Source organism: Armigeres subalbatus, chromosome 3 (assembly GCF_024139115.2).
Source record: "Armigeres subalbatus isolate Guangzhou_Male chromosome 3, GZ_Asu_2, whole genome shotgun sequence".
Classification (NCBI taxonomy): Eukaryota; Metazoa; Arthropoda; class Insecta; order Diptera; family Culicidae; genus Armigeres; species Armigeres subalbatus.
Genome location: NC_085141.1, coordinates 194,802,687 through 194,820,297, shown reverse-complemented (window position 1 = coordinate 194,820,297; position 17,611 = coordinate 194,802,687). Strand labels below are relative to the sequence as shown.

At 36.5% G+C, this 17,611-nt stretch overlaps 1 protein-coding gene across 1 annotated transcript in view; it reads right to left on the bottom strand.

Annotated features, from left to right (window-relative positions):
* LOC134224405 (apoptosis-inducing factor 3-like) overlaps window positions 1-14,934 on the bottom strand; it is a 29,927-nt gene extending 14,993 nt beyond the window's left edge. The window contains exons 1-2 of the mRNA XM_062703736.1: window positions 14,664-14,934; window positions 14,499-14,587 (exon numbers count right to left, since the gene is read on the bottom strand). Of these exons, the coding sequence (XP_062559720.1) occupies window positions 14,499-14,556 (58 nt within the window). The 5' untranslated portion in view covers window positions 14,557-14,587; window positions 14,664-14,934. The remainder of the gene's footprint in view (window positions 1-14,498; window positions 14,588-14,663) is intronic.
* Between the last annotated feature and the right edge of the window lie 2,677 nt (window positions 14,935-17,611).

Here is a 17,611-nt window from a genome sequence, read left to right as displayed (position 1 = left end):
AATAATTGGATCGATTAGGAGTGAAATAAATGGTTGAAAAATATTGAGTATTGTGCGAGATAAATAGGAGACTTTTTTAAAATGATCAATCATAAACCTACGGCTACTAAACAGTATAAATCATTAGCTTTCTGTGCAGTGAGCCGGGAATGGGGTCCATAGGCCCAAGTAGTGATTTACCCTATATCTTATTACCATAACAAAATTTGCCGAATTTCGCTGATTTGATCACAATCTGAAAAATTTCATTACATTTTTATTCAAGATTGGTTACTTGGAGGTGGCAATATTACCACCCGTTGTCAACATAGACTGCTTCTAGGTATCTAATGTCATATCCAAGAAACCCTATGTTCTACTCCACGTTAAACTAATTCACTTTCGTTGTAACTATTTATTGATCCGGATTAACAATTGACAGAAATACTGTACAATTACTACAAAATATAAATTATAAACAATAACAGACATTTCGACAATATGCTACTACGCGATACTCAATACAAACAGTGTTCACCGCATGATCATAAACTAATTGTGCTAAATATTGGTACTAGTAACGGTAGCACTTATGTTAAGGTCTAGTCTTGTGTTTCGCCATTTAAATAATGTTGGTATAAGCAATAACATAATATCTAATTATATCCCTATTTCAAGAAGTGTTACTTGGAGGTGGCAACGGTATCACCCGTTGTCAACTTAGACTGCCTTTAGGTACTGATTGTCGGCTCCAAGAAACTATAAACTAAACTTTACATTTAAATTCTGCACAAATTTTACATTTCAAATCACCAGATAACCATCGTTGTGTGTTTAAAACTGTGTGCAAATATACTCTATTACCAATATAGTCCACTTCGTAAATCCCCATATATTAGGCAAGAGATAGCACATTAACACCATCTTGCGTCACAAAAGGCAACTAACGCCTAAAAACGATAGCCAAGAGGTGCGTTAATTGCGAAAATTACACTAATTTTACAATTTTTGAAAATTTGAATTACATTTCTTTTAATTCTATTTTTAAACTCAGATATCAAAATGGGGTCATGGGATGATTTCTAGCATATCATTTTGAAATGTTATGTTGCATATTGAATTATACGTTTAAGCACCCCTCGGAATGTCTCTTCACTACATTGCTTGCCTTTTGTGACACCGCGGCGCTACTGCATTGTCTCTTCAAATCAGACAGAGTGGACTATATTGGTAATATACTATATTTGCTGTGTGTTTAAATTATTTCCTTGACAGACTGACGGGAAAACAACAATGGAGAAGTGTAAATGAGAAATCTGTACTACAACAGAAATTTTGAGATTCTGCTAGCTATCACAATACTCAAACAAATAGTGTTCAAGTGGTCAACATAGACTAGTTCTTCTAAGTATTGGTCCTAGTAGAAGCAAAACTTCTGTTCGGGTCCAGTCTTGACAATTTAAGCTACCAGATAGCTCCAGCTGGATACCCAAAAAAAAAAAGATTGTTATCCTTGTTTTTTTGTTGTTATTGATTGTTTCAATGAAATATGCCAGAGCTATTTTGTTTTTACACGATTTGTATTTTCTTAGTTTTGCGCTCAACAGTATATTAATTTTTACCTAATTTTCCTTTTTTCCTTTGAATTATGTAAAAACAAAAATTGGAAACATTGCGCAATTGGTTGTAAATTAAAATCACCCTTTCGAAACGACCGAATAAAAAGAATTATTTGTATTATTTTTAAATTATTCATAGGATAGAAAAACAAGCTAGCATCATCGCGTCGTAGTTCATAGTGAATGTAAAACTAAAACAGGGTGTCCATCCAGTCGGGAAAACCGGGAAAAAACGGGGCATCTGACTTGACCGGGGAAAATCCGAGAAATCAACCAACCAACTGGGAAATTCAATGTAGATCAAAATGACAAACATTCTTTGCAATATTTTTGACCGTTTTTTTGTAATCTTTGAGTTTCTATTCTGTTATATAGTCAATGTAAGTAACTCAAACTTGTTTTTTTCAATTCATCAGTTATAATGATAAAACATGATTATTAAAATCAATCTTACCTTATTTGAACGATTAAGCTAAGCCAAATCAAAGTTGTTGATTTATGATTTCTCTATGAGATGTTTTTCGAAAGTTTCGAAAAGCTTTAGCCACGTTACAACGCATTGAAAAACCTGTTTTTAAAGCACCTCGCGTTGTAACGTCACGAAATGTTGATGTCGAATAAAACAAACTTAGTCCGTATTTTAGGCATTTTACCCTGTAGGGTCATTATCCTCATATATTTGAAGGATGTTAATTATTTTTGGAGTGAAATAACGAACAGAGCAGAGAATTAACCATGTTTAAGTCGAGGTACAAAATCACGAATTCACGCGCGTTGTAACGTCACACAGCAAATTGCTTCCCAGAAAGCCATTGTCCTACACATAGGGGAAGGGGGGCAATATGCCCTAGCTAAGCAAACACTGCTTTATTGTCTTATTTGTAACGCTATTCAAGAAAACTACAAAGCAATACAGTGCAATCTGATATACGTTAAATAAAGAGATTGGCTTTAGTCTTTAAACTTAGATTAATGAATTATAGCATATGGTCCTTGTTCCGCCGTGCGGCGTAGTTGTATCTTGCAGGTATCACATGACTGCTGGATGGCTGCTATTTCCGGATGATGCTTCTGATCCTACTGATGAGTTGCTTCGTGTTTTTGGCCTTCTAATCACCTTTGTGTACACTGGAGCTCAGTTGAACAAAAATCTTTTACCAGTTTTCGAAACATTTTCACGTTTAAAATTGTCCACCGTGTAGTTGGAATTAGAATTGTGCAATGCGTTCCTGTTTTGACGGCATGTTTTAAAAAAAAACCAAATTTATCCCCCAGTGGTGATTATGCCTTTCTCGATTCAATGTGTTGAATTCGAATTAGTATGGTAAATGCAACGTAAATTGCCTACATTTAGGCGGTTAATAGCTTTGATGCGATTATATCACGCTGCTTAAAAATAACTCAACTATGAGAGTAATGGATTGCGTCACGGCTAAATTGATTAATGATTTAAAATGTACATGTACACAGCGTATTTGATAAAAGAAAAATAGAAATATTATTCAAACCGCATGAGATATTAGCAAACAAAAACAATAGTGTCCAACTAGGAAAGTTTCTCCGTCGAATGAAATTAGTTGCACTCGAATCGGTCAAGTCCTTCTATATGAAACGTGTTTAACAATAAAAAATTCCCGGGGCTACACACACACACACAGTCAGACATGTGCTCAGTTTTTCGAGCTGAGTAGATTGGTATATAACACTATGGGTCTCCGAGCCTTCTATCAAAATTTGGCTTTTGGAGTGAAATTATAGCCTTCTGGTACAACTTTGTTGTACGAGAAAGGCAAAAACTGAACACGTTGGAGTAAAAGTGTGAAATTCCCGTTGTTTAGTGGCTACCCGTTATATATCCATTCGATCCTAAATTCTGCAAGTTCAGAATATGTAATAATATACATATGCTTACTGCATGGTGTTACACCATGGTGTTTCATGCAAGTTTTCTTCAAAACGTCAACGTCAAAGCGTTGTAATGTCACGCCGGGATGTGTCATATACAAGTGATTTACACCATCTCAGTATTCTAAAGGAGTCCCAGACCTATGGGCCCTGGGCCATCTTGGATAGTGTAGTGCTGACTTGAGTTCCTGGCTGTTAAAGGCCGACTAACTAATAGGTTAAAATAAACTTTCTCGCTTAGCTTAGCTTAGACTTACTGCACATTCAATGATTGCTACTCCGTGATTTATCAGAACTCGTGTAAAATCCCCTATACGATGCAAATGAATAGAATTTTGGAATTATCACTTTTTCTCGAAGTCACGTTTCAGCAGCTCACAAATCTAGATTAATAACGATGCCGACCAAGTCCTTTACAGCCAGTTGGGAAATGAGATTAAGGTCACTCCTCACGGAATCCAAGTTTAAAAGTGCTCGCGTTTTCGGGGGCACACCACTCGATACGCAGGCGCAGGCTTGAAAGCGTGAGTGAAGCCGACGAGCATTGATCTAATTCAATCATAGCATCCTATGCCAGTGAGTTGTGCTTGCTCAGATGGATACCAAACAACGATTATGAGCGATCGTTGCTGCGTAAACAACGAGCGATGTGTTTTGCTTTTGTGTTTTGCTTTATTCACTCTGCTTTCAAGTTGCTGGGATGGAGGCGAGAAAGTATCAAAGCATCTCATGCAGTGTATCAGAGCTCCATTCTCATAGCGGACTTAATTTTCCAAATGTCTGAAAAGATTTTTCTAACAGCGTGTGGCAACAACACTCATTGTTAATGATATGGAAATGCTAATATCATCTTCCAAACTTAGACGTACATGTTCATGATAGAATTAGAGGCGAAAGTATAGAATTGATAGTTCCGTTAGGATACGGCAGGCACAGGGAATCAATATTCGGGCAACGCCTAACAATATACTCTTTGTCGTCAACAGAGTTTGTTACTGACAAACGCACCTAGCGACAAACCTTTATCCGAACCCGAACACAATATGACAAGAATCATATGCCTTGCATGCTCTTATATTTCCGAAAATACGATGCTAATTTTGTAATCATTGTTCGATTCTCCAATATTTCCATAAAAGCAGAAACTATGATAGCATAAAACCGAAATTTGCTGTAGAAATAATGCAAAATAACGGGATTTAAAAGTTAGCGACAAGATTGTCTTCTTTTTTGTTGCTGACAAAATTTTTCGGATCTTTGTCATTATTATCACCGACAAAAACAAAGCTATGTCGTTGGTTCGCCTTTGTCGCTTGTTTCGCACGCGCATTCCAGAAAAATTGATTCCCTGGGCAGGCATGAAGAATGTTTTTATAGAAGTCGATTTGAAAGCGAGCGGAGGGCAATATTTGTGATGGCACATTTCGCACGACCTTCCTTCTGCCAAGCTCCCGTATGAAGGGGGAGGGAAGAATATCAGTGTGGAAGCTGATATATCTCCACTCATTGTTAGGTTACCAAGTGATTTGCCACTAGTGGTGTCGTGTGGTGTGTCGAGTGGTGTGTCCCCGAAAACGCGAGCACTTTGAAACTTGGATTGGTGAGGAGTGACCTTAAGGGGGTACGGGAAGCACAAACAATCATCAAATCGTCATCATTTTCATTTTGCTGGGCTTCTGAACGGAATCTTTTTCTGCTTCTGGGCAAGAGATTCTGATTAGAATACTTATAGATTTCCTACCGAAGCTCTAACAGGATTTGTTTAGGAAGCGCGAAAGGAATCGATTCGAAACCTAGGAGAGATCTTTCCAAAAGCCGAAAAGAGCTCCGTTCAGAAAACCAAAAAATAACGGTTTGTAAACCGAAAACAAGACCTTTCTCTGAGTTTCAGAAAGAAATTATTTAGGATTCTGGAAGAAATTCTTTTGGGCTTCCTAAACAAAATTCTTTTGGATTTCCGAACGAAACCTTGTTGGGAAAAATTTACGAAATTATTTTGGACTTTACTTTCAAACGGACTCGGGCTTAAAATTTCGAAAGGTTTTTTTTTGAAATTCCAAGTGGAGCCATTTGGGCTTCTGAATCTTGATCTGAATGCATCTTTTCTGTTTCTGTAAAAGGGATATCCTTTTGGGATTCCGAAGCCTTAAAAGATTACGTTCGGAAGTCGAAACGATTTTGTTCAAAAGCGCAAACAGAGCTCTGTTCGGAAGCCCAAAAAAGTTCGAAAGACCAAAGGTTTACTCTGTTTGTAAACCCAAAAGATGTCCGTTTCGTTCTTTGGGTTTCTAAACGGATTTATACCTTCTGTGCCTCTCCTCCGAAATGAACTCTTTTGAACATCCCAATGGATTTTCAGTTAGAAATTTGCGTATATATTATCAATTTATGCTAATGAACAACATACATATTGATAAGAACATTATTTAGAGCTTTGTAGTGGAATATCTTCACTTAGCATAAGATAAGAAAAGTATTATCCCGTTTAATTCCACCACTTGATTGTAACTTTAGAGTAGTTTAAAAAAATACGTATTTCAACCTCAACAGCAACCTTACTTGACTTTAGTATATCATACTTGACGCGACTAAGTCCTACACCGACATTTTGATTCTTGAAACTTCGATATTCTACGTTGTAAAAAGTGCATGATTTTTAAATAATTTTCTAATTCATGTACCTTATGAACTCCATACAGACAAATACAGTAGACCTGTGCGCCGGTCACATCATCGGCGGCGGCGGCGTGGTGGTCACTTTTGTCCCGGCGGCGGCGGCGTCACGGCGGCGCGCCGTTGACTTTCATCGGCGGCGGCGGCGGCGGCGTGAACCGGCGTGGATGAAAAAATCAATGACTGGAAAAATCAATTTTAATGCGGGTTTTTGGATTCATGCGGTTTTGATTCACACGACAGGAATCGCCCATATACAAATCAATTTCAGTGGATTAAAATTGCAATATTCTACGTTTGACGATCATCAAGCAACACAAATAGTCAAAATAGTCAATTTTCTACGACACTAATCATTACCTGATTTCAAAATGTTATTTATGTTAAAATGTTATGATCAACATAAATAAAAATAAATACTAGCTGAGTAAGACTGGGGATGACCAACCAAATTTAATTTTTTTCCTGAAATTTGGTTAAATATGCTAAAAAAGTTCTTGATATAGTCCCTGAAGGAATTTTTGGAGGAAACTAGAAGTTTTTTTTGGGAAATTTCTACAGACATTTCTTAGTAAAGTTCATAAGGAATTCCTTCGTAAAATTCTATTAGAATTCCTACAGAAATTTGTATAGGTATTCATTCTAAAATCCATTCACGTTCTCTTTGAAAAATTCCTTTATTAGAGCTAATCCTGCAGGAATTCATTCGGAATTTTATTCAACAATGAACTAATTTCCGATGGAATTCCTAAAAGAGTTTTCCAAAGGAATTTCCAAACGATTTCCTGAAGTAATGTCGGATAAAGTTTTTCAAGGCAATCTAGCAACATTTTTGAAGAAATTTCCGAAAAAACTGTGAGAACTAAAGGAATTTCCAAAGAAAAATCAATAGCTTCAGGAAAATTTCGAAGAAATCCTCACTGATATTTTTAAAGTCCTAACAGAATTTCAAATAAATTTCCCAATAAATTTTTAAAGGAGCGTTGAATGAATATCTGAAGGGATCCTAAAAAAAATCAAAAGAAATGGAGAATGTCGTGAAGAAATTCCTGAGGAAAATGTCCAAAAATTTCATTCTAAATTTACCTATGCCTATGATGGTCGTACATTCCGTATTGTTCGGAGGAAAGCCTTTTTTTTTGTGTCTTTATTAAGGAGACTTTCAGCCCGAGGCTGGCTCGTCTCCGAGGAAAACCTAATTTAATTTCGTATTCCAGGTTGCTTGTTCTTGGGCCGCCTGTCGCCAGTCTCCCTGCACACCGGCTGCACGAGCATCTTCCTCGATTGCACACAGCCACCGAGTCCGGGGTCTACCCCGGAGCCAACGTCCTCTTCCACACTCCCGGAAGGTTTTTTGCTGGTCTCTCTTCCAGCATACACAGTACATTTTCAGCCCACTGTAATCTGCCATATTTTATCAGCTTGCCTTTGTCTGCATTTTAATAAACTTGGTACAATCGTGATTCATTCGTTAGTCTGCGCCATTTACTATTCTCCACCGCGCAGTATTTTCTGCTCAAACACTGCATCTTTTTGCCAATGTCATTTGGCTGAAAGTTGTTTGGCCGAATATACCATTTTACCGAAAGTCATTTGGGCGAAAGGGTCGATTGGCTGAAAGGGTCGTTTGGCAGAAATGGTAATTTGGCCGAAAGGGTCGTTCGGCTGAAAGGGTCATTTGGTCAAAAAGGTTGTTTGGCCGAAGGGTAATTTGGCCAAACGCGTCTTTGGGCCGAAAGGGTCATTTGGCTTATGGGGTCATTTGGCCGAAAGGGTCATTTGGCCGAAAACGTCGTTTAGCCGTAGGAGTAATTTGGCTGAATAGGACATTTGGCCGAATAAGACATTTAGCCTAATAGGTCATTTGGCCGAATAGTTTATTTGAAAAGTGAGAAATTAGGAATGTGTAGAGAGACGTCTCAATTCTCACTCCTTATTTCTCACTTCTAACTGTACAAAGTGAGAAGCATGAGGTGAGTAGTGAGACGTCTCACTACCTACTTCGCACTACTAACTTTTCACAGTGAGAAGTGAGAAATGGGAAGTGAGTCATCCCACGTCTCACTTTCTACAATGAGAAGAGATAAATAAAGAGTGAGAAGTGAGACGTCTCACTATTCTCTTTATTGTGAAAAGTGAGTTGGACGAAGCGGGTAATGAGACATCTCATTATTCATTTCATGCTTCTCATTTTTTACAACGATAAGTGGTAAATGAGGAGTGAAAAGGAAGACGTCTCAATTCTCACTTTTTACAGGGAACAGTGAGAAATGAAAGTGAGTAGTGAGATGTCTCACTTCTTTTTCTTCATTTTTCTCTTCTCACTGTAGAAATTGAGAAGCGCGAAGTGAATAGTGAGACGTTCTTGTAGAATTGAATACAGATTGTCATGCTGAAAACCGCGAGAAGATTAGAGTTTTTTAGGCAAAGATATTAGCATTTTACTGGAGTGTTGTAGGGGTGAATTTATTTCTTTTCAAAGTTTTAAAAGAAACGAAATTTGCTCAAACCCCTCTTCAGAGAAATGCTAATAACTTCGCCGCACAAACTCTAATCTTTTCGCGGTTTTCAGCATAACATTCTGTATTAAATGCTTCACGATCTGAATGAGTATCACAATTCTTCATCGTAAATTGTGCCGTCTAACTGCAAATCACTGTTTTTGGATGTTTCTGGATACATTTTTCCATATAAATTTCCAACGAGTTCAGCACCGCCCAAACGTTGACCGATTTGGCTGAAATTTTGTCCAGAGCATTAAGGCAACAAATAGAACCGAATAAGAGGCCCATTAGGCCCATAAAAAAAAATGAAAAAAGTTTTTCACATACTAATTTGAGCCACCCTATCCTACACCCTCCAGGAATTTCTTCAAAAACTTCTCCAAAAACCCAAATTTATCCCCAAGTGGTGATTATGCCTTTCTCGATTCGATATGTTGGATTCGAATTAATGTTGTAAATGCTGTGCTAATTGCCTACATCTTGGCGGTTAAAATATTTGATGCAACTCTATCACGCTGCTTATAAATTACTTAATAATTGAGTAATTTTTAAGCAATTATTATGAGAGTAATGGATTGCGTCATGGCTAAATTGATTAATGACTTAAAGTGTGCATGTAAACAGCGTATTTGTTAAAAGAAAAATAGAAATATTATTCAAATCGAATGAGTTATTAGCAAACAAAATCAATAGTGTCGAACTAGGAAAGTTTCTCCGTCGAATGAAACTAGTTGCACTCGAATCGGTCAAGTCCTTCTATATGAAACGTGTTTAACAATAAAAAATTCCCGGGGCAACACACACACACACACACAGTCAGACATGTGCTCAGTTTTCGAGCTGAGTCGATTGGTATATAACACTATGGGTCTCCGAGCCTTCTATCAAAATCTGGCTTTTGGAGTGAAATTATAGCCTTCTGGTACAACTTTGTTGTACGAGAAAGGCAAAAATCATTTGAGAACTCCTCACGATTTTTTTCCTTAAATAATCTAAAAAAATCCGCCAAGAATTCCTTCTGATATTTCTGATATTTCATAGATTTCTTTAAAAGTTTCTTCGAAAAGCCTCCAAGATTCCCTCGTACATTTCTTAAGAAATTCTTTTGGAATTTCTTTCCGGAAATCCTTTGAAAAATAATTAGAGAATGAAATAGTTTTCGATAGAGTTACTAATTGAATTTTCGAAAGAGTAAAACAAAAAAATAAACATTAAACACTGAAAAATTACCAAGGTATTACAAAAAGAATTTCGGAATGAACTCGTGAAAGCATTTTTAGAGGAATTCCTGCAGGAAGTTCTGGAAGGATTCCCGAAGAATGTTTTAAAGGAATTGCTGGTAGAAGTTCCGAAGAAGTTCCTTGAAAAGTTCTGAGAAGTCTTTTATGTAATATCTGGAAGAATTAATTTAAGGAATTCATGGAATAATTGCAGAAAAAAATTCATAGGAGAAATTTCCGATGTAATTCTCAAAAAAAAATTCGGAGGCATTGCTTAAAAAAAGTGTTGATAAACAATTTCCGAAGAAATTCATTATAGAATTTCTAGAGGAATTCCTTAAGGAGTCTTGGAACGAATTTCTAGCTTATTTTTCGTAGGAATTCCTGAAATATTTTTTTTTGTATACATTCCATAAGGAATTTCCTAAAGAAATTCGTAAATGATGTTCTGAAGAAATTCGTAATGTAAATTCTGAAGGAGTTTTCGGAGAAAAAAGAATTTCTAAAGTCATCTTAGGCTTAGACGAATTCTAAAGATCAGTTAAACACTGTATGTGTTATTCTACTTGGTAAAAGAAATCCACTAGATGAAGCCTTATGCAAACTCATAAACTAATTAACCAACATATTTATTAATCCAGCCAGACAATGTATTTCACCACACTGACTTAGAGACATCATCTCGTAAGGTAGATTTCAAATTGAATTCTGACGATTTCCACCTTTTCACCATTTATGAACTATCATAAGACGAGTTTAGTACTATTCCAATAAACTCCACTACGTTGTATTGCTTTACAGATACGTATTTCGTCTTCAACTGTAAGGCCATCTTCAGTTTGTACTTTACTCGACTCGACTTAAGTTAATTGATTTTTTTTATTACGATTAGTCATCGGCGTGGCAAAATTATGATCGGCGGCGCGCCGACCCAAAATTGTCGGCGGCGGCGGCGTGAGTAAAACCATCGGCGGCGGCGGCGCGGCGCGGCGGCGCACAGGTCTAATACAGACATTTTGCTGAGACTAATACAGACTTCTAAAAATTGCATCTGGCATCCCTGGTACAAACTCGTCTTATGACAAGTGAGTTTTCTAGTGCCAAGAAATCTATTCAATTGAAGAGCTATATTTATTATTTCTTGGCCGCTCACGACTAGTGACTATGATGTCTACAGTTTATCAAAGAAAAATAAGAAAGCCCTAAATTATTACCTTAATATTCTTCAACCACCCATGGTGGTCTTCTCAGTAGCTGATGTAGTTCGTGGTTTATTCGTCACCGTCTTCCATCCATAGATGGCACTTTTCTTTCGGAAATTCCAAGTCCTCCACGAGCATTGTCCTGGTCTCAAGCCCGTAGTGGGGTATCGATTAAATGAGTGTTTATTCGACCAAAACGTCTTGCGCATCGCATCGTCTCCGAATTTCTTTGCTGGTATCGTTTTCGGTGGTCACCAGTTAGCCCAAGTACATGCATTTTCCAACCTCTTCAATTTCATCACTGACGCATTTTTTTTTTAATTTTTATTTTAAATAACCCGGTGACTAGTGCGAATCGCTTGACTCACTTTAGTCTAATGTCGGCGAAACCAATTAGCTGAATGGACTTTGTTACAATCGTACCACTAGTGTCAATCCCTGCCGTAACCCTCTGCTTGTTTCAAAGGAACTCGAGAATGCACCGGAGGCAGGCATCCTCGTAACCACTGAGTTTTGATTCAGCTTGTTGGCAAGTCGAACTTCATGATGCTTGACTGAGTTTGAATGTTTCATATGAATTGATTATTTCCTTTCTGATTACAGGATTGTTACGACTGTGCCGATTTGTCGGTTTTCGCGTAACGGATCAAATTTATATACCGATTGTATATATATATACCGATTATATATATACCGTCACCGAGAGAAGAATAAATTTGAGGAATTTGTACGCGAATGATAAATATCTGTAGGCATTCTCGAAGATTTCCACTGAAATTCCTGGAAATCTACACTGAAAAATTGCGAAAATGCTTATAGAAATTTCTGCAACAAATCTTGTCAGAATAAAAGTTTAGTTCGAAAAAGTAAGTTGTTTTATCTAACTATTTAATCACTGTCTTGAGATCATTATTTACAATAAAATAGCTTTTTCCATACTCACGACAATCGTAACTTTCAAGAATGAAATTTCTTCTTCTTGTATGACTCTACATTCCAACTGGAACTTGGCCTGCTTGTTAACTTAGTAGGGTAAAATGCCCAATAGTAGACCCCCTAGTAACGAAATTTTGCTGTTCCTGGCATAAAGAGTGGATATTTAACATCATGCTCTGCATCTCGTCTTCGCGATACGTACATAAAACACTCAAATACTCGACGTTATTCGTTGATATTAACATTTTAAAGTCTGACTGAACTCGCCCTATAGTAGACCCCCTGGGGGTTCATAATAGGAAATTGCATCCCTATAGTCGACACTTCATTTAATTTTTATGTTCCGTTTCGGGACGTTCTTCTTCCCTATTATGGACCCCCCAAAATATTCCTATAATGGACACTCTCGTGTTTAATTTTTATAAAATTGTAAAAAATCATCTAATTTTAATTTCTATAGCATTTCCAATGCATGTAATCAAATAATAGGACTGTAAGGTAGGTTCTTCCGATGGAATTTCATAGCAAAATGCTTAGATTGTGCTGTAATAATGCAAAAATGGCTGGAGGGTCCACTATTGGGTGGGGGTTCCACTATTGGGCACTTTACCCTATTCTATTATAATTTTCTCAATTATTAATTTAAAGCTTTTCTATGCCTACCATTATATTTTGTGTGGCAAGAAAAATTGATACACTCTGCCCAGAGAGCCGTGAATGTCCCCTACCGAAAAATGTCCTAGTTCGGACCGAGAAACCAACTCGCTATCTCCGGATTGGCAATTCTACGCCTTTGCCCACAAGACTAACTGAAGACTCAGAATGAAATTAGTGGATTGTTGCCACCTGCTTATGTGTGAGTACTGGTCTGGATTGTTACCCTATTTGTCGAGTCAAGTACAAGACACTGAAGTCGAGTCAAGTACAAGACACTGAAGTCGAGTCAAGTACGAGACACTGAAGACGGTCTTACTGTTGAGGTCGAAATACGTATCTGTCAAGATACAATTAAGTGGTGGAATTCAAGGGGATTGTACAAACTCGTCTTATGACAAGATCAAATTATAGTTAGTTCATTTACTAATTTAATATTTATAAAATGTATTTTATTACCTACTCTTGAAATTTAAATTATTACTAATATTCATTTGTTCGTGTAAATTAAAACTTACAGAACTCGCAAAATACTATGTAAGTATCTTATTCTTTCCCATGTTGTGTACAACAATCGTATTTTTCCCACAGTTGTGCTTTTTTCAACGGTAAGATCAGTTTTAATTACAAATTAGCCGTGTACCTTACTTTTTCTGCCTTTATTTTTATCTATCAAATATTTTTTATCTATCAAATATTTTTTGCTGAATGTTAGATTGTTTTGATGAAATCAAATTCTATGTAATTTTGTTTTAAAACAATTTTTGCTGTTTTCGTGGCAAACATTAAAAATGAACAACCGCAGTTTCTCATATAAATAGTTCGTAATAATTAATTCATAATAAAACAGTGATGATTTTACACTATATCGATCGGGACAAGTCTGTTCTAAATATTCGTAACAATTGGCAATTTATTGGAATTGGAATTTCATTGCTATTATTATTTCACTTGCAAGACAGAAGCTGAGAAAACACAAAGATTCTGGATCATTGTATTATAATGACGCGGGCATAAAATTGAAATAGCTTCATCGAAAGCAAATCAGAACCTTTCACAGTTCTCACTTTAAATTGGTACAAACATGTTTTAAGTAGTGCAAAATATTGTGCAGAAGAGTGTGACAATTTTAGCAAATTATAATTATATTTTGTATATTATTTTTCGGTGGCTCAATTTACCCAGCATTAAATTAAAACACCCAGAAATTCAGAGGTTTACTTAGAAATATGACTATGAATTCACCATGTTTCACCTACATACCTAATTAATGTTTAGAAACTGCCTGTTTCTGCTACAATTTATACCCCATTCTGAACTTATTGATGGGATGCGTTACAAGAGACAAGTAAGCACCCGTAAAGATAAAGCATGCCAAATTAAATGCTTGAAACGCATGCTTTATAAACCTGCTTCTTTTATTTCCAAAATTCGTAGCGAATTGCAGGAAACTACGATTTTTTGTTTCACTTTCAATTTCGCGGATAACGACGCACCTCAACATTCGCGCTAGGAGCTCATTCATTACGTGTCATGCTCTTTAATGTCTATGATTTAACAACTACCACAAAGGTTTGCGATCGCAAAGGCTGATCTTTTCAAGGTCTCCCCTCCAGTAGTGCAAAACAAGAAACACGCACCGCGCCAAGGATTCGCGCTAGCAGACATCATGTCTTGTGTATAGACAAGCCACCTGGCGCGGGCAGCATCAACTTTGTCATGGTTCGCTGGTCTACATTTTTTCCACACTACGCTTCGAACATTTGGACTGGGTTACTTTGATTGTGTTATGTTGGCCTGACTTACCCGTAATTTCCCCATTAGATGGTTTGGGCGACTTGGATTTTGATGATGCACAGCCCATATTTTTGGTTGTTTTCAAAAGATTTTTGCTTCTGTTATGGATGACCGGTAGGACACAAAATAAATTGTTCAATATTGCTACAATGTCACTATAGAAATCAAACGAACCAAACACTGTTGAAGCCCCTGATAAAGGGTACAGTTTTGAGTACTTTTATTACACTTTATATTCGTCACTAATGTTTTCCTGATATCATCTCGAGAGGAACGGTGCGCGTCAAAATTACTATTGGACCGTACAACTATCGAACACTTTATGATTTATCGCTGACAACGAATTAAACATTCGCGTGAGACTAACTGAGACAGCGCTCTTTAGTCATGTGCCGTTGCACTACTGGCGACTATTAGCTGTTTACTGTGGCTGAGCTCGTTACTTGCACCGATCTGAACCAATAGGTAGAGTCGTTAAAAACGCGCGGTTTGCTACATTTGAGAGATTCGCTCTTCAGACTGCATAGGGAAAAATCTCTTTACTTAGCTAGTGCCGTAAATCGGGGTGGAATTGAGCTGTTAGTCATTCAAAAAACGATAAAATTTCCCTAGAAGACCTTTTCAATTTAATAAAATGAAGATTTAAAACCACGAGTAAGTCTTGTAAATCAAAAGTTTTGCAATAGTACAATTTCTGAAAGATTTAATAGGTATTTGCTCATTGATGTCAGATTTGGGACAAGCATCAAATAAGAGTAGGCTGACCATACGTACCGTATTTAACGGGACAGTCCCGTTTTTTAGACCTTTTTGTGCTGTCCCGTCGTAATCTAAAAAATACTCAATTTGTCCCGTTTTTTCATTGATTCTACATAGATCATACATAGAAAGTGTTTTTTTGCGTCATTATTGGAGAGATTTACAGCCCTCGGCTGGCTCATCTCTTACCAAAGAAAGTGGACTAAACCAATAAAAAAAGTGTGACATGTTCTGTTATTAGTGCTGTTTTTAAAAGAATTCTATCTATGTCGTTTTGTATTTTCCATTGATCGACTTTTCTTTAGGTTTTTAACAGTTAATGATAGTAGGTGCTTCCCCGGGAGATTTTTTATACAGTCTATGATTGTTTCTGCTTATTCCGGAGGCATTAAAATTTGTCCAATTTCATCAGTGAATTGAACGAAATTAGTAACTTGGTAGGCAAGTATTTCCTGAAAATCAGGACACTCCTCAACGTCAATAATATATAGCGCAGGAACAAACATTCAAATTTTCAGATTAAGTTAATTTTCGATTATTTTTTTTTGAATCTTCCGAAGAAGGTACTTTAATTTTTTTCAAATCTGCTTCACCACATATTGTTCAATCATTTGATTCTTTCTGAATCATTCAGTCTTTCTGAATAATTCTGAATATTTCGAAATCATCCACTGTAAAAAAAACGACGGCATGAAAAAAATAATGTTTGAATCAACTGAACAAAATCTAGTTTAAGGCAGCTTCAAATCGAGGGAAAATTTGGTCAGATTAAAGGCTAGATTTAAGGTCCCCACGCACTTTAAAGCTAGTTCACACATTTGGAGCCTGTCTGCAAATTTCGCTCCATTTGTGTGGACGAGATTTATTGAATTCCGTCATGAAAAAATATAAATTCGGCCCGATTTAAAATTCAATCCGGCGGAAATCTCCGAGAGTCCAAGCTGTAAACCAGACTATAAATTGGTCAGGATTTTTTAACTTTTCGCGATGAAATTCCATGAGTCCCGCTTTTTTGGGATTACATTGGAATAAAATCAATGGACCAGATTCCCGAGGTGTGAGGCTACTTTAAGCGTCATTTAAATCAATTTCGATCAAAAAAGACTGTGAATTGATTAGATTTGGGGTACTTTGACTATTGTTAAATATCTAAATGTATGTCTAAGAGTTGATTTATGTATGTCTAAGAGTAGATTAAAATAAAATTTCAAGATCCCCCTTTTTTTAATACTGTAAGATGCGTGATTTCCTGTTCCTTCTTGTTTTTGTCCGCGTCCCTTTGAAGAGTGAAATATTTATAGCTTAGTATTTTTTCACAACTAACTTAATACAATAGAAGGTTATGGTGGTGAATGATTCACTCTAAGATATTTCTTATTTCTTACACGGAAAATGAGAATGAAGCCCATAAATTTTGAAATTTTCACAGCTCTTTAATTTTATTCCAAGGTTTTTTTTTGACATGTCCCGTTTTGTAACCGAAATCTTCTGGTCAGCCTAAATAAGAGAGAAATATAAAAAATATGGAACAAATCAAATTCTTTTCAATTGCTTTGTTTTTCATGGGATGAATATCGGAGCTATGAAATGAAGTCCAGGAGCAGTAACCCTACTTAAGACCATCAAGGCGTATCATATTTTCTTAAGTTTCTTCAATGGTTTTGTCGACCCTCCACATCTCGATGTTCTATATCTCGATATCTCTCCCTATGTCGATGGTTTTCTCGGTCCCTTCAATCTACATATGTTAATAACAAATTTACTAACTAATGTAATGTAACGAATACCAGGAGAGGACCATACGAGCGATCATTAAGAAGAAGGAAAGGACGCTACGACGAAATGGACTAACAACGCTGACACCGATCGATGAGCCGCTGAAAAGATTTTCGATCCCATATGATTAACACATCACCAACCAGCAATTGATCTACATTTCAATTTGTATTATTTTAAAAAGTTGTTTTTTTTGCAATTCCTGATAATAATACCTGGTTTACAGTCAGAACAGTAATTACATGACTACATTTTGCTGAATTAGCTTGGAAAAGTGCTCCTAGTGTATTCTCTACGCCTCGTAATAAATAAAATAGTTTGATGAACATTAGCAAGAATGATCATAAGGATTAAACTAGACTATACAATTTTGGTACAGATTTATCATATTAAAGCCCATTTTTCGTCATTGTAAAAAATAGCGTATGCAACTCGTTGTAAAACTCGATTTTTTCAGCACTCGTAGTATTTATTCAGCTCGGCAAGCCGAAGCGTACAACTCGTGCTAAATATATCATCTTTTTACAACTAGTTGCACAAACTACTATTTAACAGTAAAATAACAGTGACAAATGGTCTGATCGATG